A 22,730-nucleotide genomic window follows, 5' to 3' on the forward strand; every position below is an offset into this window, starting at 1 on the left:
TTTTGTTTGGTTACAGCATTGCATGACCAGTTAAAATAGCGCAGTGCTAAATAGCAAAGAATGGCCTGGTCATGAAGGGGGTAAAATCTTCTGGAGCTGAGGTGGTTAAAACCTTTATCTTTTCATGAGGTTTTATGAATAAAAACAAACAAAATTAGTAATATACATTAAAGCAGACAGCATATACGTGGAAACCCTCCAAGTAGGATCTAAAAGAACAGTACAAAATACAGATAAAGCCTTGTTCATACGAGTGTACTTAAGCATACGCTTGTGTGAGGGCTGTGTTTGCCTGCACGGGGATGCAAAGGTGTTCTGTGAATCCCTGTGCAAGCAGTCTCATCCATGTCAGTTGGGATGCAGCGGGTCCCCAACCCTGCACTTGTGAACCTGCACCCCCAGGTACACGGCTGTCAGATTGGGAGCAGAGGCTGAGTCCGTGCAGCTGCTGCATCCCAATTGAAATGAATGGGACTGCCAGCACAAGAATGCACGGAACACCTGTGGATCCCGTGCGGGCAAGCACAGACCTTGCACGGTCATAATCTTAAGTATGCCCATGTGAACAAGGCCTAAGGAGAACATAACTTGACTACATCTATTAAGTTTACTATATTTCAATTTACAATACATAATTATTATAATAACCTTAAAAATAAATGATTGCCATCCAATAAAATATAAGAATATGGAAACAAATTTATAAGGGAAAAGTATGCTTAAATCTCAATTCTTTTGTGGTAGATTCCAGTAGCTTATTAGACTCTACAAAAGCCATAGAATTCAGGCATGGTTTCCAGCGATCCATAGATAAAACGATATCGAGGACTGGCTCATAATGCGAACATATCAATTAAACATAGGGGAAATTTAGTGCTTTAATGGTACTCGCATATTTCGGGGTAATTTTTATGGCATGTGAATGCTACATAGATTTGTGTGAACGATGGAATCAATTTAGTAACCTTTATGAAGCTGGACACGTTTTTTCTTGCAGTTCAATTTCCTGGTTTTGCTTTTAAAGTGGGACTAAACTCTCCTATCCTTTACAGCCAAAGAAGCTGCCATCTTGCCTCTATTTGATCAGCAATGGGCATGGTGCCGCACATGTGATAAGCTATGACATCAGCCATTTGATGGCCTGACAGTTAGGCTCGGTTCACACTGGGGCGACTTGGGATCCGACTTGTACGCCCTCAAGTCGCCCCAAGTCGCCCCAGAAATAGTTTTGATGGGAGTTAACGCTAGTGTCTTAATAGACACTACTGAAGTCGCTCCGACTTCAGAGCGTACTCCCTGTATTACTTTGATCCGACTTGGTAGGCGACCTGTACCATAGAAATCAATGGAAGTCGCCTCCAAGTCGGATCTCTCTGTAAAGTCAAGCGACTTTGCAGGGAAAACCCCTCCCTCCCCCCCCTCCCTCCCAGAGAGCTGATTGGCCACAGGCGAAGTCGCCTGTCATGGAGGCGACTTCAAGTCGCCTCGTAATTTGCCGAAGTCGCGTCGAAGTCGCGTCGAGGTCGCGTCGAAGCCGCCGTGCAAAGTCGCGCTAAAGTCGTGTTGCCCATGTGTGAACCGACCCTTAGGTTGGGAGCTAACATAAGCACACTAGCAACTAGTAACAGTTATCATTGAAAGCATGCCTTGAACGTTACTATTATGGGAAACTGTTAAATTGGTGGGTTTAGTTCTCTTTTAAGAATTTTCAGGCAGTGTTACAACACACAGTACAAATACAGTTTCATAGTGATTGTAAGATAAAGGTTGTAAGATTGACACACACAGTACAATCTTGTGCACTTCCAAAAGAGCATGAAGTAGAGTTGTACATTCACATCACTTTTAGAGAAAAACACTGCTTATGTCATACATGAGTCTGTAAAATGTACTGAATATTGTGTGCTGTTAGAGGTCCTTAAAATTGGAGTTGAGAAATCCTAAAATATTATTTTTTTTTGTGTGTTGCAGATGTGGCTGTCCACTATAAGCATGGACTCCCTGTTATAACACTCTCCCTGCCATCTCGTAATGAACGTTGCCAGTTCACCATTAAACCCTTCACAACTACAGTAGGGAAGTTTTTAAAGGACATCCAGAATGAGGACAGAGGAATTCAGAGTCTGGCTGCCATATCCACAGGTACAAGAGAATGAAATAAATAAATAATGAAAATGGCATTACTTGTTTTTATACAAATTCCAACTTCTTTTTCTTTCTGCATCCAGTGGCAAACCTAACACCCCTTTCACACTTGTGCGACTTGTCCTACGACTTGGGACCGCAAAGTTACATAAGTCGTACCCCATGATTTCCAATGAGTACCATTCATATCTTTGCGACTTCAAAGTAGTCCCTGTACTACTTTGGTCTGACTTTGATGCGAGTTGAGGTCCATAGACCTCAAGTTTACACAGTCATTCCCTGAAATCGCGGCCGCGAAATCACGGTAAAATTGCACGACTTTGAAGTCACAGTAGTATTAAAGGGGCCGAAGTAATTGCAATGCTTCAATTAGAGCATCTAGGAAGTCACAACATTTAAACCTGATTCCACTTTTAAATGCTACTGAGTTAGACATGCAGCAGAAAGAAAACTGGATCTCATTCCGGTGATAGCTGCCCTTACTTATTCTCATATGCTAAACCCTAAAGTGGAACAAAAGATAGGAAAGCATACTTGGTGGTCATGGCAGATTCATACTCTAATTTGACCATACCATAATATCCCGATCACTCTATTTGCTCCTGCTATCTTTTTCAGGTCTTCTGATCTGACATCTTCTTTCTTTGACAATTGTATCTGCTGCAGATATCGCCCTGGCACGCTACTTCATTCTAGGCACCTTACAGATGCTAGGAGTGTACACTGCACAGTGCTTGCACCACATGCAGTTTACATTAGAAAAAGATTGCTAGCAGAAGTGACATACACCGTCTATTCTATAAAAAAGCTCTACCCTCCATCAGGTTTAAGTTTTTAGTTCTACTTTTAGTGCAATCACCCATCCAATATGTAAGTGTACTTTTGAGGAGATCATTGACAGTATCTAAATTAAGCCATCTTTTTTGTTTGGATTTAAATAACAGGAAAACCCCAGCTTAAGACCCCTTTCACATTGCCAGCGGGCTGCGTTCGTTTTAGCGGTGCTTTTTGGCCGCTAGTGGAGCACTTTTAACCCTCGCTAGCAGCCAAAGAAAGGGTTAAATGTGCCTGAAAGGTGCAGCTGCCGAAACGCTTTGCAGGCGCTTCGGCAGCGGTGCCTATTTATTTCAATGGGCTTAGGCAGTGGAGGAGCGGTGTAAACTTGCTGCTTACAGGACTTTTTCTAACGTCCTGCAAGCGCGCTGCTCCAGTGTGAAAGCACTCGGGCTTGAAGATGCCCCACAGATGCTCAATAGGGTTTAGGTCTGGAGACATGCGTGGGCTGTACATCACCTTTACCCTCAGCTTCTTTAGCAAGGCAGTGGTTGTCTTGGAGGTGTGTTTGGGGTCATTATCCATGTTGGAATACTGCCCTGTGGCCCAGTCTCTTAGGGGGGATCATGCTCTGCTTCAGTATGTCATAGTATATGTTGGCATTCATGGTTCCCTCGAACTTTAGCTCCCAGTGCTGACAGCACTCATACAGCCCCAGACCATGACACTCCCACCACCAGGCTTGACTGTAGGCAAGACACACTTGTCTTTGTACTCCTCACCTGGTTGCCGCCACACACGCTTGACACCATTTGAACCAAATAACTTTATCTTGGTCTCATCAGACCACAGGACATGGTTCCAGTAATCCATGTCCTTAGTCTGCTTGTCTTCAGCAAACTGTTTGTGGGCTTTCTTGTGCATCATCTTTAGAAGAGGCTTCCTTCTGGGACAATACCAATTTGGTGCATTGTGCGACGTATGGTCTGAGTACTGACAGGCTGACCCCCCCACCCCTTCAACCTCTGCGGCAATGCTGGCAGCACTCATACATCTATTTCCCAAAGACAACCTCTGGATATGATGCTGAGCACTTGCACTCAAGTTCTTTGACCATGGCGAGGTCTGTTCTGAGTGGAACCTGCAGCTCAGTTTCTGGGTCTTGGCAATCTTCTTAAAGCCTAAGCCATATTTATGTAAAGCAACAATTCTTTTTTTTTCAGATCCTCAGAGAGTTCTTTGCCATGAGGTGCCATGTTGAACTTGCAGTGACCAGTATGAGAGAGTGAGAACGATAACACCAAATTTAACACACCTGCTCCCCATTCACACCTGAGACCTTGTAACACTAATGTGTCACATGTCACATGACACCGGGAAGGGAACATGGCTAATTGGGCCCAATTTGGACATTTTCACTTAGGGGTGTACTCACGTTTGTTGCCAGTGGTTTAGACATTAATGGTTGTGTGTTGAGTAATTTTGAGGGGACAGCAAATTTACACTGTTATACAAGATGTACACTCACTACTTTACATTGTAGCAAAGTGTCATTTCTTCGGTGTTGTCACATGAAAAGATATAATAAAATATTTACAAAATGTGAGGGGTATATTGCCTTTTTTGAGATACTGTACATCCACCCTATGGTGCTTTTTGAGTGGTGCATCTGTTCACCATTTGGATTTATAAGCCCCATCCATGTCAGAGTGGTTGCACAATTCTTACCATACATTTTCTCCGATTGTTGCAGGATTGATTGTAACCATATAGAAAAATATTCTGCAAGATTGTAAGAGATATGGTTGTGCAAGTATTTCCTGTGTGATTTGGAGAGCAGTATCTCTGCCAACATGCTAAAATGTTGTTTTGTTTTTTTTTAATGCAAATCCTTTTTATGCTCAGATGGTACCAAGTTCTCTGCTTCAACATTGATGGACATCTTATTGAAGAATGATTTTCACCTTGTTATAAACAACTCAACGTACCACGTCCAGTCTCTTCAGACAGGTATGATGTGAATATGACTTTTAGTCTTCATAGAAGTAATTTCTGTGAACAAAACAATGCATCAAACAACAAGAAAGTTACAAAAGCTATAATTTCAAATGGCTCTTGTCTCTTCTGGCTGTGAGAGGTGACAGGTTCCATGTTGCTCATCTGGCAGCGCAACTGTTAAGAAAAAGAAAAGAACAAAAAAATATAGCAAACTGGTATTGATTCAATAAAAAAATTGCTACATTTTTTCATTATGTGTAAACTTTTCCTATATTCAGTATCCAATAATTCCAGGGCACAGACTATTTAACAGTAAAGTGACGCAGAAAGTCATACAAACTGGATGGAAAGAGATATTCTTAATAACTCAATAAAGACATCTGAGAAGACTGCAAAAAATTGGGCTTTGAGATGTGATCTCCCCACATTGTTTGTAGACCTTTCTGCATAACATAGGTGAAGCAAAATGTAAGTACTTATTTTCCTTTCAGACAAGCAGCCTACTAATGAGTCTAATGGAATGGATCCCGTGAAGTCTTTGGTCCATGACCTGTATTCAGCTTTGCATTTAGAAGAATATCATCTAAACAAAGAACAGGAGCTCATACAGAGGATAGAAGCCTTGAAGGAAGAGCTTCTGCCCCTAGAGCAGGTGAGTTGAAATGTCTTCTGCCAGCACTTATTAACAAAGACTTAAAAAATGCAATACCTTTGTTGGGAGAGATACTAGAATGATGTGGAGGAGAGGGTAGGGGAGAAATGTAATGAGAATAAGAAGCGATACGTTTGAAAAGCATCACCTACTAAAATTGGAGAAAAATATAGTTTATGATACCGTCCCATACGACTCCCTGTCACAACTCTGACACGAAGGATACAGAGGTAAAAGGATTATTGTCCTGACAGAAGGTAATCAAGTACTCACAGCCATCGATTGTTTCTGGAAGAGTACTTAAAGTCATCCCTGTAAAACCATTTCTGGTTATTTCAGGGGTCTTGTCCCTGAGGGCCGCTGTAAGGTCCTCCATTTCCTGGATATCATTTACTTTGGCAAACTGCTGCCCCACAGTTGAAGGAGAGCTACTTTTCAATACACTGGGGATGAAGGCCTTAGCCGCATTTAATAGCTGCAGAAGCAAAGCTTTTCTTGTAATGTTTTTACGTGACATAGGGGTCAGATGAAGAAAGATGGCCGCTGGATCAGCTGCCAGAGAGAAGCCCATTGTGTGATGTATAATCTCTAAGACCGGTTGCCAGAAGGTTTGTAAGACTGGACAATTCTAAAAGACATGCAACTCTGAGTTCCACATCACTAGCAAAGCGCGGGATGATGAGGGAAGAGTTTGGCCAGTTTAGCCAATGTTCTATACCACCTGGTGACTATCTTATAATTTCTTGGTATGTATTACAAATCGATGCCTTATGGGCAAAGACCTGCATTCTCTACGTTTGCTTTTCTGAAAATGTAACCCCCAAATCATTAGAGAAATCCAATAGAAGAGCTGGCACTTCTTGGTGTAACATCTGTGATCTTTATTGTATCATATCAAGTTAAAAAGGATAAGCAAATGCGTTTCGGCAGCAAGCCTTGTTCACAACTCAGTCCAAAAATGACAAACGCAATATATGTATAAAGAACATGCCTAAATACCTCCTCCAATCAATGAATTTGTTAGATGATGTCATCAATCAGAACAAGTGAAAAACATTGCTGCATGATTGCAAAGGAGGTACAATACATAATAAATGTACTCATCGTGTTTTTCTTTTTTCTTTTCTGACTTGTCTGATGTTCCAGGACAGTTTTTTGATGGGGGAACCACGATCAATGTTCCTAGAAAAGACAGATGATGTGGAACTGCGAGATACAGTGGACGATCCACCATCTGTAGCATCTGAAACTTCCGACTGTGTATCCGATTGCTCCGGTGAGCTAAAATTGACATGTCTCTGTGTCTTATGTCTTCAGCGTCTCCTGTTCCTGAGTATTGAATGTGGTCTATCCAACCGTCTGTGTATATAAACTTGACCACTTTGATAATCTTGTAAGTCTCTAAAGAATTTGCCTTTTATTATCCATTATGCTTTGCTCAAAACCAGTTAGAAAATCAGTTAAATCCATATTAAGCTTTGCATATGTTTCTGAGGCTTGATGCAATATGAGGGATTCACAGGTGGCCTCAGAAATATATGCAAAGCTTAATAAGGATTTAACTGATTTTCTAACCAGTTTTGAGCAAAGCATAATGGATAATAAAAGACATAAATTCTTGAGAGACTTACAAGATTATCAAAACGGTCAAGTTTATATACAGAGACGGCTGGATAGACCCCATTTGATATTCAGGAACAGGAAACGCCGAAGACATAAGACACAGAGACATGTCAATTTTATCTCACCGGAGCAACCGGATACACAATCGGAAGTTTTAGATGCTACAGATGGTGGGTTGTCCACTGTATCTCGCAGTTCCACATTTGTCTTTTCTAGAGACATTGTTCGTGGTCCCCCATCAAAAAACTGTCCTTGAACATCAGACAACAAGTCAGAAAAAAGAAAAACACGGCAAGGACGACTTTGCCAGACCAAGCTATCCATGCCAGGCGTGGAACAGGAGAACTTAACACAGGTGACAGTGGAGCCTGTCGCATGTTCAGCTCTATGTTTCAGAACTATCGCTCCACTAAAAAGGTCTTTCCTTTTCTCATATGCTACATTTTGACATTTTCAGGACTCTGCTTGATGTTAATCACTTTGTTCGCAATTTAGTGCTTGGAAGCATTTTCGTAAGATACCTGAACCCGTTGATTCTCTGTGGCTACCCAGGATGACATATCTTCTACTTTTGAGTCGCTTGACTTTCTGGATTTAGTTATTCGATCTACCCTGAAGAGCCTACAGTCAGAGTCAATGGGATTAATTTAAGGAAAAACAGATGGAGTAGTGGTAACAAATATTTTTATCACAGAGTGCAGCAGTTGAAATGTACCAGACCTTAGTAGAGAATGATCTTGTTAGACTAAACAACAAGATATAGAGCAATTCTAGATTTACGAATGACAATCTAACAAGAACAGAAAGAGCGGCAATTAAAACTTTAAAATCTCAAGCGAATCTAGGTATAAGACAAGCTGTTAAAGGTGGGGCTGTTGATATCCTGAACTGTGAGGATTACAGATTAGAAGCTTTACTCCAACTCAATTATAACAACATACCGAACACTTATGCCCCGTACACACGGTTGGATTTTCCGACGGAAAATGTTCGATGGAAGCTTGTTGTCGGAAATTCCGACCGTGTGTAGGCTCCATCAGACATTTTCTATCGGAATTTCCGTCACACAAAATGTGAGATCTGGATCTTAAATTTTCTGACAACAAAATCTGTTCTCGTAAATTCCGATCGTATGTACACAATTCCGACGCACAAAGTTCCACGCATGCTCTCAATCAAGTACGAGACGGAAGCGCTCGTTCTGGTAAAACTAGCGTTTGTAATGGAGATAGCACATTCGTCACGCTGCAAATTTTTAAATGTTTTAATGCAGCGCATTCTCTTCTTCATTATTCTAGCATTATAAAGAAGTTGTTTTGCTGCTGATATTTACACACAGTTCTGCCAAACTGATTTCTTTAGTATTTTTCGTAATCTCAAGAATAATTTTTTTTTTCTTCATCAGATCTCCATAATAATGTTTTGAATTTTTGTTTATATTTTTATGGGTTTTTTTTTTTTTTTTTGATCCAGATCTCCTATTTTTATTTTCTTTTTTTATAGTAATCTCCGTAATGTTTTCTTTCGCTTTGTGTCAAGCTACCACAACACCATTATTATCTTGTATTTTTTAACCTCAAGGAGGTTGGTGTTGGTGTCCCTTGTTAATTTGACCCTAATGTCAGGCTAAACTCTCCTAATCTTGTCCCAATATAGGCCTCAATCTATAGGCAGTATAGGCCACTGATGCACCAAGTTAAAATTGTACCTTCGTTCAAACGATCGGCGCTTCTGATACACCTTCCTCCTCTCACAGATCGTACGTACGACACACGCGTGTTACACTTTATTTACCCTGCGCATGTGTGAAACTCCGCCCGCCCCTGACGTTCTTTCTAGTCTATTCCCCACCCCTTCTCTTTAGGCGCAGTGGGAGAGCACATGGCAGAGAAAGAGCAAGTGCACGCAGAGGAGAGCAGCAGCAACAATGAAAGCCCGGAGCCACAAATGTCCTGATCCCGAAGGAGATTTAAGGCCTCAAATATGTCCTTTATAGAGATGGTGGACATCTTGAAGAGGGCCGACTATGATGGGAAGCCTGGACCTTACCTAAACCCTAATGTGAGAAAGGCCAAGATCATGACTAAAGTTATGAAAAGTCTGCACAGCAATTTTGGGGTACGGCGATCCAAGGATCAATTGAGGAAATGCTGGTCAGACCCGAAATTGAGGGAGCAGTATCAGTACAGAAAGATCAAGAGAGTTCTTCAAAAAAGTATTTGTCGTGTGTTCCTATTATTATTATTATTATTATTATTATTATTATTATTATTATTACTTGCATGCTGCTCCATGTGCTTTTCTTAACTGTTGTACAGTTTAAAATGGCAACTTTCAGGTTTGTGGGCACAGTAATCGTTCGTAGTAAACATTGTTCGTTCGCCCACTAATACAATGTTTTTGGGAGATGCACGTTAACTACATTTATTCAAGCCTATTTGTAGTAAAAGAAGTTTTGTACATTGTTGTCTTGATGGGTTTGTACTAGAATGAAATGCAAACTTGATTCAGTGTAAGGAGAGGACACTCAGCAGCTGTTTACACATCTGGACGCAGGAGCACTAGTGGGGGACACCAGAACAAACTTTTTAGGGTGTCCCACATAGGTGCTCCAGTGGATACCAGGGGTCTCTCCATGTGTAAAAAATTATTAAAAAAAAAGGTAAGTATTCCAGTTTTAGAAAGGGAAAAAAAATGTGTCTTCAGCTTGGAACTCTGCCAAAAAAGACAATTGTATGACACTTCAAAGCATTGTTTCATATTACTATTTCTGGCCTCAAATATCTGTGTGCTAAGTATACCTTTTTTTATTCACATAGGGGAGAAAAGACTCAGAACATCAGAGGACACCAGGGACCCCCCACCTCCGAAAGAAGGGGAAATCCCCACACTACAACCAGAGGATGTGGAGGAAGGAGAGGTTTATGAAGTGGGCGAAATAGTGACCACAACTGGTGAGTGTCCGAGACCACAGCTTCAGGTAATAGATGTATGCCTGCATATTTATAATACATGGTGTGTTGTTTAATTTTAGGTGATGTGGATGTTGTGGAAGAAGATTTGCATTCCACAAGTGCACATGCCCTCATCGGGGAGATCATGGTGTGCAATCGTGATTTACAAAAGATCAACCAGGGAGACATCGATGATATTGAAAAGAGACTCAAAAACATCATTGATGTTTTAGGCTGAATCTAAAAAACACCTAAAGTGTTAATTTTTTTTTTCTATTTTTCACCAATTTTTTAAGCGTCTTGAAAGCCAAATTTTGAAGATGCACACAGTGTTGTCAACATGTGCTATCTGCCATCACGGAATATCAATGTACGCGTTTGGTGGGTGCAACCACTTCCTCACAACTAAAGTAGCTAAGAGGAAGGGGTTGCACCCCCAAAACACGTCCATTGATCCCCCATGATGGGAGCTAGCACATGTTGACATTAGGCATGGGATCAGGAGGGAAATCCCCATTTTGACTCTCAATTTGTGTGCATCTTCAAAATTTGGCTTTCACAGGGGTGACATCACCCCATCCGATGAAGGCAAGATCAACACAGTTTGGACATACTAATGTAAGTTTCTGAGTTGGGTATGGTTTTAAACATGCCTATTTACCACAAAAAAAGGCTATTTGTACTGTCTATACCAAAAATGTTATTCCTAAAATATGTTGGTTTGTTCAAAAATCCCTTTTCTAACGCACATGTGAGTGTGCACAGAGTAAAAATTTTAAGACTCAACAACGTGTGGCTTCTTCTTTCAATGCTCAATAGCAGTTGTTTACAGTGACAATGGGGGTTATTTCATAAAGGCAAATTCACTTTGCACTACAAGTGCAGTTTCAAGTGCACTTTTGCAGTGCACTTGTAGTGCAAAGTGGATTTTCCTTTATTAAATAACTCCCACAGTGCTTTATAATTTGCCACAATCATGCCATTTCAGTGACTCTGCAAAATTCATTTATTCATGGTGCTGAAGTATATTTTATATTTTATATATTATATATATTATATTTTTAACTGTAAGGCATTGTAATGCAATACATTAACAACAAAAACAAGGTGTGTGTTTAGCAGACCCACAACATAATAATAGTTCGCTGAAGAAGAGATTGTCACCTCTTGTATCAAATAAATTACGTTTGCACTATTTAAGAAAATGTAAAAAAATAAAAGCCCACAACCTAGGAGACAGTTAAAAGAAACACAAGCAGTAAATCAAAGGAAATATTATTTCAGTTTAAATATAATTTTTTTTTTAAATGTTAAACTTTTTCTGGCATATCAATGGCCCCCCTACCCGCAAAGTACTCCATATATTTTATACGGACCTCTCGTGCACTTTGGGAGGGCAAGCACTGAAAACCAGATACAAACCCACAAGCACAAACTGAAGAGCAGTAACTATCGGAAAACCACGAGGCTGAAAAGTGCGAATCGTCTCTCTCCAAATTTCTACTAACACGAGATTAGCAGAAGGAGCCCAAAGGGTGGCGCACTTGGTATTGAACTTCCCTTTTCTAGTGCCGTCGTAAGTGTTGTACATCACCGGGTTCTGGACGTTCGGAATTTCCAACAAGATTTGTGTGACCGTGTGTATTCAAGACAAGTTTGAGCCAACATCCGTCGGAAAAAAAAACATGGATTTTGTTGTCGGAATGTCCAGTCGTGTGTACGCGGCATTAGAAATAATCCTACTTCAGAGTTCAAGAGACAACTGTCCCACCTCCTAGATACAAGATAGGATTTGGGAGTTTTGACATCTAGAGAAATGGAATACCTTATGGTTGACAACCCAGTGGTTCCGGTTTTTCATCACTTGCCCAAGTTACATAAGAACTGTACACCCATTCAAGGGTGACCCATAGTTGAGGGCATAGGGTCTCTTTTTGAGAAACTGGCAACTGGGTTGATGGCTATCTACAACCTCTTGTCCTCAGGTTATCAGGCTTTATAAAAGATACTAGAGCTGTACTGGCTAATGTGGTCCAAATCATCAAAGTGGATTACCGATTACCATGGATTTTAAATCCCTGTACTCCAGTATCCCCCAAGAACGAGCATTGGAAGCGCTTACATTTCATTTACATCACTATAGTTTGTACCGTGTGGAATTGAAGGAGTTCATTGTATTGACAGTTGATTTTTTTTTTGCTCAAACATAACTTTTTTGCTTTTGATAAGGTTTTTTACGTGCAGGTTAGAGGAGCCTCAATGGGAGCCAAGTTCTCTCCCTCCCTAGCAAATCTCTATATGGGATGAAAATTTTTTATTTTCCTCCCTAAACCCCTATATGGACTGCATTAGGTGGTACGGGCACTTTATAGATGATTTGCTGTTCATATGGGAAGGTTCCCCAGACAACATTGCATTTTTTGTAGCTTGCATTAATGACAATTCTTTAAATCTTAACCTTTTAGATTTTACACTGGCGGGGTGTTGCTCCACAGGGACTATACATACCCGTACCTACCACAAGTCTTGTGCCGGTAACTCCTTGCTATTGGCTACAAGCTGCCATCTGGCTCATATAATACGGGCGATCCCTCTAGGGCAGGGATATGCAATTAGCGGAATGTATTAGAGCAAAACGCAGCTGTTCAACAGTAGATAGTTTTACAGATGAATGCAGGGTCATAACATCAAGGTTACAAGCACGCAATTATAAATCTGAGTCCATTGATAGAGCCATTAGTGTGGCTAGGAACAGAGACAGAGCTTCCCTTCTGAGATACACACGTAAGAATAGCAACAAAAAGGCCTGCAGAGAGGACCGTCACATTTCTAACAAACTACTCACGAGAATTTAATTCCATCAAAAATATAGACAAACAACTCCCAATCCTGTCAACAGATCATGACCTTGCAGCTGTTATCCAAGCCGGGTGCAGAATTTCTAGTAGACGAGCCAGCACTCTGGGAGATATTTTATCACCCAGTATGTTTCAGTCCAGAGGCAATAGGAGGACTTCTGCGATAAGCACACAAAACAAGAGATATTATCCTGTTCCACAGGCAAAGCATTTTACATACGTAATTTTATCAACTGTGGTACAAATTATGTGATGTGTATATAGTGCAATGTACCTCTTGTAATTTGCAGTATGTAGGATGCACTGTGACATCTCTAATTCCGTGTACACACGACCGGACTTTTCGACCAAACTGGTCCGACGGAACGAATCCATCGGACAATTCGATCGTGTGAGGGCTTCATCGGACCTTTTCTGTCGCAAAATCTTAGAGATAGAACATGTTTCAAATCTTTCCGACGGACTCGAGTCCGATCGAATAATCTGTTCATATGTATGCTAGTCCGACGGACAAAAAAGGACGCAAGGGCAGCTATTGGCTACTGGCTATGAACTTCCTTATTCTAGTCCAGTCTCCAGTCGTACGTCATCACGTTCGAAACGATCAAACTTTGGTGTGATCGTGTATAGGCAAGTCCGTTTCGTTGGAACTCCGTCAAAAAGTCTGACGAGTTAAGTCTGACGAAAAGTCCGGTCGTGTGTACATGGCATTAGAACCAGAATTGGAGAACATTACCACGGTGCATCCTATTCTTCTGATAAAGGTCTGTCCAACATATCCAAACATTTTAAACATCAACACTCAGGCGATATGTGAAGCTTTACCTTTCATGGTTTGGAGAAGGTTAAAAATCCTCCTTGCAGACTCCTGGAATGAGAAGTTTGGTGTATTTTTAATTTAAATACAAGAACACCCCATGACATGAACCTGAGATGTGATGTAGAGCTTTTCCTTAGGTAAATATTAGTCATATAATCAGATACTTTCATGCCTGTGAAGTGTGTTTTTTGGGGTTTTTTTTAATTATTTTTATGCATTTTTACTATATGCTTTTCTTATCTTTTTCCCCTTTCTTCCACAGATCCATTTTCTATGTTTGATGTCATTTTATTTTACTTTGTATGTTTTTTCTACATTTATTATGTATTGTACCTCCTTTGCAATCACGCAGCAATGTTTTTCACTTGTTCTGATTGAGGATATCATCTAATGAATTCATTGATTGGAGGGAGGTATTTGAGCATTTTCTTGTATGTGTGTGTGTGTGTGTGTGTGTGTGTATATATATATATATATATATATATATATATATATATATATTATGTTGTGTTTGTCATTTTTGGACTGAGCTGTGAACAAGGCTTGCTGCTGAAACGCATCTGCTTATCCTTTTTTAAGTTGATATGATACAATAAAGATCACAGATGTTCTATCCAGAAGTGCCAGCTCTTCCTTTGTATTTTATCTAGTTTGCCATTTTGGATGTTTGAAGGACATCCTGAGCCTCAGAGCACCTGAATTTGAGAGTGCTGAATTTATCAGCCACTTGTTATCCGGATATCGTAGTTCAGAGCGGTGTTACTTTGTGCTGTTACCCCAAATCATTTCATTTCTGAAGAAGCCCCGGTCACTTTGAGAATGATCGGTCAAATACTTTGTAAAAGAATTTAAAAAATGAACAGCGCCTGCCTTACCCAACCTCAGGTCATGCAAGTCTTCTCGAAAAGGTGGTAAGGCCATGAGGCACCGGGAGGGAGTGTAGAAAATGGGACAGTTTTAGCTGTTGCCAGTGGTCCAGCATCAGGACCTCCCGAGCCGCGGATAAGTGAGAGAGACTGCCCCACTCCATACCAGGTAAAAAGTCCTTTGCAGTAGTGAGGCCATTGGCAGCCCAAGCCTGAAACATTCTATCAATGTGTCCAGGGAGAAACATTGAGTGAGTCAATGTATGGGTCAGTAGAGAGGGATAACTGCTGCTGCCCATTACGGTAAACTATCTAGTTTTCTCAATGTTGGTCCTATGACCAGATGTTTCTGTAGAGAGAGGGTAGTGAGCTGACCAGACCATGGAAGTCCTATCAAGGGAATTGGTGAATTGTGCTGTGAGACCCATAATTAAAAGCCCTGTGTTTGTGCCAGTCAATAACAGGGTCTTGTAAGCCCACCCCTCCCATGTCTTTCGATCTTGTTAGCATGTCTCTGCTAATGCAAGATAATTTACCCTGCCAAACATAGCAGGTAAACTCTGTCCTATGCGAGAGAAAATATGTCCGAGGAATATGAACAGGAAGGGTTTGAAGCAAATATAGGCTCATGAGCATCACATTCATTTTTAACACGTTAGTGTCTGAACCAGGATAACTACTATTTCCAAGAAAGGAAATCCTTACGGATCGTTTGTAAAATGGGGAGAAAGTTATGTTTAAAAGTCTTACTTTTGTTACTTTTAATACCGAATACTCACACGTGTGTAACCACATTCATTTCAACGTTTATGCACAGGTGTGAATAGGCCCTTAAGAACATCAGAAATATGAAACATCCCCTTGTGCTATGTTGTAAAAAACAGTACACATGAGCCGCCACCTTACTTCAGCCCTGTTTACCTTGTTTGTAGTCTTGAGAAACATTCTTTTAGGCCATGTTCACATATATGCGGCTGCGGGAGAGGGTGTAAATATCACTAATTTGCACAGCTGCACAGAAAATGCTCAGGGTGCTTTTAACTCACTGACGCACTGAAAAACATGGTGTGGTTTCCCTCACACAGGGTGCTTACTTCATCCAGTACTAAAACAACTAGTCTGTTAAGTGTATATTTTGTCAGGATTGTTTCAGGGTAAATGTTCAGGAATAAATTGTAACATTAACTGGGGCATTCACCTAGTGAGTGAAACCAGTCGTTTGGAGAATGGAGGGGAGGAATTAAAGCACAATGAAACTGTAGGGGATGGAGAGGAAAGGAGGAAGGAATGCAGTTAGTAGGACAAGAAAGATTGGGGGAGGAGGGGATAGCAGAGAGTACTCCATCATGGCCATGTGGGTCCAGTAGAGGTAGCTATCATTTTTTGAGGCAAAAACGTTCCAAATCTCCAATGAAGTCCTACTGCCCATTCCACCAGGGAAGGTAGGTTTGTGAATCTGCCTTTGATGGAGTATGACCATTCTAACATAGCAGGAAATGACTTAGGACATATTTCTTTGCCAATTTTATAGATCCTGGGACCATCACTATGATTTCACAATAAATTTTAAAGATTTTTACACCGAATGATTTACCGTATTTATCGGCGTATAACACCCACCTTTAATTTTAGGAGGGAAGTTTCAGGAAAAAACTTACATTTTAAATACAGAACTTTAAAGCTAAATAAGGGTCACAGTTATCAGTGCCCATCAGTGCAGCCTCGCCAGTGCCCATCAATGCAGCCTCGCCAGTGCCCATCAATGCAGCCTCGCCAGTGCCCATCAATGCAGCCTCGCCAGTGCCCATCAATGCAGCCTCGCCAGTGCCCATCAATGCAGCCTCGCCAGTGCCCATCAATGCAGCCTCGCCAGTGCCCATCAATGCAGCCTCGCCATTGCCCATCAATGCAGCTTCGCCATTGCCCATCAATGCAGCCTCGCCATTGCCCATCAATGCAGCCTCGCCATTGCCCATCAATGCAGCCTCGCCATTGCCCATCAATGCAGCCTCGCCATTGCCCATCAATGCAGCCTCGCCATTGCCCATCAATGCAGCCTCGCCATTGCCCATCAATGCAGCCTCGCCATTGCCCATCTTCAGCCTCACCATTGCTCATCAATGTAGCCTGATATGTGACCATCTGCAGCCTAGCCTTTGCCCATCTTTTCAGCCACACCAGTGCCAGGTTACACAGAGGCGGGATCTCCTGTGTACCCGGTGCTCACAGTCACTCGCAGTCCTGCCTCCTGGCCCAGCTCCTATTATAGACAGAACAGTGGTCCAATGCCGGGCCAGAAGGCGGAACTGGGTATGACTGAGCGCTGGGTACACAAGAGATCCCGGCTCTGTGTAATCCGGTGGCACTCACCCCCTCCTTCCTCTCCGAGGCAGTCAGGAATCGGCGCATAACATGCACCCATGTTTTCCCCCCTTGATTCTCAGGAGGAAAAAGTGCGTGTTCTACGCTGATAAATATGGTAATTGGGGGCCATCCCACCTCGTCTGGAGCATAGTTCCTTTGGATTTGTGGCATCTCAAACAAGTAGCAAGGAGTGTAGGATTAAAATGATTGAGGATAGCAGGGCAAATGTACCATGTTGTGATGAGTCTAAAGTATAACTAAATGCAAACTTTATTGTTTGGATGGAATGGAGAGGGATTAGAACACCTGTCAGTTTTTATTGCTGTCTGTGCCCTTCTAGGGGGAGATTCATCCTCTATATTAGTCCCATTTATCGTTATCCCATAGTCCCATTTATCGTTATCAATGACAGTGAAAGTAAAAATAAACCCTACATTTTGAATTGTCCCTAGAAAAGGAATGAAGGGGATGTTTTCCAATGGAGACGCTAATTCTGTTGACCCCGGTGACAACCAGGGATTTCCTCAGTTTTGAGTGATTTTCTCTCACTTCCTGTTTTGGCTATTGGACAGAGAGTCCAGGGAATTATGGCTAAAGGGACACAGATGTTAAAAATAAACCTTACAGAGATTATACCCATCCCCGCCAATCCAAAATGAAGGAAACGTTTTGCCTTAGGTTTTACCTTAAATGAGAAGTCCTGCCTGAGCTCGTTTTGGCTGAACTTCTCCTATGGGTCACTGGAGTGCAATTAATTTTGCACTCCTGTGACCCGTTTTCAGCAGAGAGCGGTCTGAAGTCTGCTCTCTGCTGACATCACACAGATCAGTCCAGGCACCGTGTCATCCTGACTCTGGGAGTCTGGATCCGCTAGGTGCCTGGACCGATAGCCGTCTTAGCGAGCTGCTGAGACAGCTGCTCCCTTCCCCTCCACAGCTTAGCATTCCAGTGAGGGTGGAGGAGCACAGCGGAGAGCTGCTGGCTGACAGGCAGCAGCTCTCTGCTTGGGGAGCTGAGAGAACCAAGCCATCGGGCGATGGCTCGGTTCTTAGTGCAAAGACGCCGGAGGACAGAAGCAGCATCACCACCTAGGTAAGTATAATGGGGGGTGGGAGAAGCCAAACCCATAGTTCTCTTTTAAACCCTTTCTCCCTGTGGATAGTATATGGGTTAGAATTAAACATTTTCCTAGTCTTTAGGTGGTAGATTGGTCTGGGGTTCTCTCTCCCAAGTTTTCATGTATGATGGGAGGTTTGGATGTGCTAGGGAAGAGAGGATTGGGTGCAATTTAGTGCCATTTAGTTGGGTTGCGTCAATACCAAGCATTTGTATGAGTGCCACAAGGTTTCGGGTCCCAAGTGTGCCCTGTGGTACAACTGCACTCATGCTGATTTTCCTGACTATCTGCGCACAAGCAGGATTTCCTGCTTGTGCAAAGATTGGCTATCAGGGAAGCCCCAAACCTTCTCCTTTTTTGCACATGCATGGAAACTTAGATTGCAAGCTCATTAAGGGTAGGGACTGATGTGAATGTAAAATATGTAAAGCGCTCCGTAAATTGATGGCGTCTATAAGTACCTGTAATAAATAAAATGAACTGCATGTGCGCAGATGTGCTGAAGAGCTCCGCCAGGACATGAAGGCCAAACAGAGCTCTTCTGCGCATGTGCAGTAATGATGGAGCTGATACAGCATGGGACTGCTTTAATTGCTGTGATTCACCCTCTGTTTTTCTCATTGAGACCACTGTAACAGAAAGTGGGGGGAATCCAGACCGCACATGCGGATCGTTAAATTCATCAGTTTAGTCTCGTTTTTTCAAAGAACGTTTTTCATGCATTTTTACATACGTTTTTTTACATCCTGAAGCTAGAGTCATTAACCACTTGAGTCCTGGAGCCATTTTTTCATGCAAAAATGAATGGATTGTCAGTTTACATCTGTTTTTTGTCTGATCCGTATTTGAACGGAAGAAAAATAGGACTTTGATCCGTTCCAAAAAAATGGATGGTGGAAGTGAATGTACATGGATGATCATCCATTTACATCCGTTTTTCTATAGATTCATTGATATTCGTTTTTCATCCGTAAACAGATAGATGGAAAATGGACAAATGGTCTGCATGTGTGAAAGGGGCCATAGAGTTGTCACCAGAGCAAGAAATTAGGGGAAATCTTCTAGTGGAGACACTTGTTCCAATGACTTCAGTGAGATATCTTCTCTCTTCCTGCAGCATTCTCAGACAGAAAGAAACCCACTTAAGTGAACAAAATGAGGCTTGGGACTTTCAGATACTGAGGGTAACCATAAATGTAAATACGAAAAAAAGGGGGGATGTATAAAATTGCAAAATTTTTATTCAATAACATTTAAATGAACCCTGAAACAGCAGGGACTGTATAGTGCAAGAGCACACATATAAAACAGCATAAATAATGCACAATAAAAAATGTATATTGTAGGTGGTACGGGCTTGAATCCACACAATTGGACACTGAGAAAATACACCATCAACAAGAGGCTAAACTCTGACACGTTTCAACTCTATGCAGTCTTTTTTTTCAGGGGGTCAGCATTGTTGGTGGTTGAAACGTAACAAATATATATATATATATATATATATATATATATATATATATATATATATATATATTGCAGTTGTGCTCATAAGTTTACATACCCTGGCAAAATTTGATTTCTTGGTCATTTTTCAGAGAATTTGAATAACACATAAACTTTTCTTTCACTCATGGTTAGTGTTTGGCTGATCCCATTTATTATCAATCAACTGTGTTTACTCTTTTTAAATCATAATGGCGACAGAAACTACCCAAATTACCCCGATCAAAGGTTTACATACCCCAGTTCTTAATACTGTGTATTGCCCCCTTTAACATCAATGACAGCTTAAAGTCTTTTGTGGTATTTGTGGATGAGGCTCTTTATCTTCTCAGATGGTAAAGCTGCCCATTCCTCTTGGCAAAAAGCCTCACAATTCTTGGGCTGTCTTGCATGAACTGCAGGTTTGAGATCTCCCCAGAGTGGCTCAATGATATTGAGGTCAGGAGACTGAGATGGCCACTCCAGAACCTTCACTTTCTTCTGCTGTAGCCAATGACAGGTTGACTTGGCCTTATGTTTTGGATCATTGTCATGTTGGAATGACCAAGTAGGTCCCATGTGCAGCTTACTGGCTGATGAATGCAAATGTTCCTCCAGTATTTTTTGATAACATACTGCATTCATCTTGCAATCAGTTTTGACCAAATTTCCTGTGCCTTTTGTGGCTCACACATCCCCAAAACATCAGGGATCCACCTCCGTGTTTCACAGTAGGAATGGTGTACCTTTCATCATTGGCCTTGTTGACTCCTCTCCAAATGTAGCGTTTATGGTTGTGGCCAAAAAGCTCAATTTTGGTCTCATCACTCCAAATGACTTTGTGCCAGAAGGTTTGAGGCTTGCCTCTGTGCTGTTTGGCGTATTGTAAGCGGGATACTTTGTGGCATTTTTGTAGTAATGGCTTTCTTCTGGCGACTCGACCATGCAGCCCATCTTTCTTCAAGTGCCTCATTATTGTGCATCTTGAAACAGCCAACAGCCACACCACCTGAAGTTATTTGTGGGTTTTTCTTTGTATCCCGAATAATTTTCTTTGCAGTGGTGGCTGAAATTCTAGTTTGTCTACCTGACCGTGGTTTGGTTTCAACAAAACCCCTCATTTTCCACTTCTTGATTAGAGTTTGAACACTGCTGATAGACATTCTCAATTCCTTGGATATCTTTTTATATCCCTTTTCTGTTTTATACAGTTCATCTTTTCCTGCAGATCCTTTGACAATTCTTTTGCTTTCCCCATGACTCAGAATCCAGAATAGTCTCTGTACCACTGGATGAAAGATGCAAGGGTCTGTCACGAGTCCAGAAACTCATTGACCTTTTATACACACACACTAATTACAAGCAAACCGATCACAGGTGATGATGGTTACCTTTAATAGCCATTCAAACCCCTTTGTGTCAACTTGTGTGCATGTTCTCAGGCCAAAATCACCAGGGTATGTAAACTTTTGATCAGGGTCATTTGGGTAGTTTCTGTTGCCATTATGATTTAAAAAGAGTAAACACGGTTGATGGATAATAAATGGCTTCAGCCAAACACTAACCATGAGTGAAAGAAAAGTTTGTGTTATTCATCTTCTCTGAAAAATGGCCAAGAAATCATAAATTCTGCCAGAGTATGTAAACTTATGAGCCCAACTGTGTGTGTGTGTGTGTGTATATATATAAATATATATATATATATATATATATATATATATATATATATATATATATATATATATATATATATATATATATATATATATATATATATATTTTATCAAAACAATATGTTAAATTTTTACAACACAGTAATGCCCTATGAATAAACTTACAATTTAGGAATAAAACCAAACACATGATAGATAGTAACAAGGAATTCTACATGTGTGGGTTGCTTCTGGAGCAGGCAGGCACAGGTGGATGGACCTCCTCAACTGGTCTTGATAAGAGCACAAGGGATATCTCTAGGTCTCCTCAACCGGTAATCATATTGGGTTCTACAATATGTGGAATTGCCAAAAAGGTAACAAATTGGTAAGTGAAGGGAAATCTCCCAAGCAGGCAACGGACAGCAAAAATATCCTGATAGGGATTTTAACCCTTCCCTTAATGCATCCAAAACAATCAAAAAGTTTTATCTATACATACATTTACATTTTCCAGTGTAGGTGTAAACTAGAAAGAAAAATTGTGATTTGTTGTTAGACAATGACAGATGCATTGGATTGTGTAGAAGTTGACATTGAGTCAGTGACATAGCTTTTACTGGTAAAGCTTTGACAAAGAATGTCAACCAGTTCTGTAGTCCCTGCTACATTTTCTGACCATGATGATATGGCAACAGGATGCAGCATGGAATATAGAGCTGTCTATATGCCTATTCTGAAATCCACCAGCAGAATGAGATTGGATGGAACATAACATATATTACATACACTGCTAATTCATCTTTCTGTTTTTTTTTTAGATTAGGTTGGATATAATTGCTAAATCAGAAGCCAGAAGCAAGATTCTTATTTGGACTGGATTGGCAGTGCTGTCCACACAGGGAGGAGCTTTAGGCTATCTCACATGGTGGGTCTACTCTTGGGATATTATGGAGCCTGTTACATACTTCCTCACCTATGGAAATGTCATTGCCTTCTATGCATATTATCTTCTAACCAACCTGGTGAGTAGAATGATCAAGCAATAAAACTGGTTTTATGTTATGATACAGTTCAACGGGTGATTTATGCATATTCATTTTCATACTCTAGAGATCCGCTATTAATATGGGATAGCAGTCAGCAGAATTTTGACACAATAAAACACACTAATACCTTTGATTGGAAAAATATTTGGCTGCGGCCTTTGTTATTGGCTTTAATAATTAAATATTAAAAGTTAAAGTTTAGAACACGTAAAACAGCTCAGCCACTATGGCTCAAGCTGTATAATCAAATAAAGGGGAATCTCCCCACTTTAATCATATAATTTTAACAACTTTAAATAACTTGTTTAACTTTGTATAAAATAAACTGTCCCCCTTGAAAGGTGACACTAGCCACATAATAAAGTTAAAAGCT

The 22,730-nt window shown here is 41.0% G+C and overlaps 1 protein-coding gene across 1 annotated transcript in view; it reads left to right on the plus strand.

The window, feature by feature from the left end:
- Window positions 1-22,730, plus strand: part of MCUB (mitochondrial calcium uniporter dominant negative subunit beta) — a gene marked incomplete in the record, with an annotated part of 172,853 nt that overhangs the window by 125,621 nt on the left and 24,502 nt on the right. Inside the window, 4 exon segments of the mRNA XM_073602272.1 lie at window positions 1,972-2,142; window positions 4,825-4,929; window positions 5,409-5,569; window positions 22,130-22,333. Of these exon segments, the coding sequence (XP_073458373.1) occupies window positions 1,972-2,142; window positions 4,825-4,929; window positions 5,409-5,569; window positions 22,130-22,333 (641 nt within the window).

Source organism: Aquarana catesbeiana, linkage group LG01, assembly GCF_042186555.1.
Source record: "Aquarana catesbeiana isolate 2022-GZ linkage group LG01, ASM4218655v1, whole genome shotgun sequence".
Classification (NCBI taxonomy): Eukaryota; Metazoa; Chordata; class Amphibia; order Anura; family Ranidae; genus Aquarana; species Aquarana catesbeiana.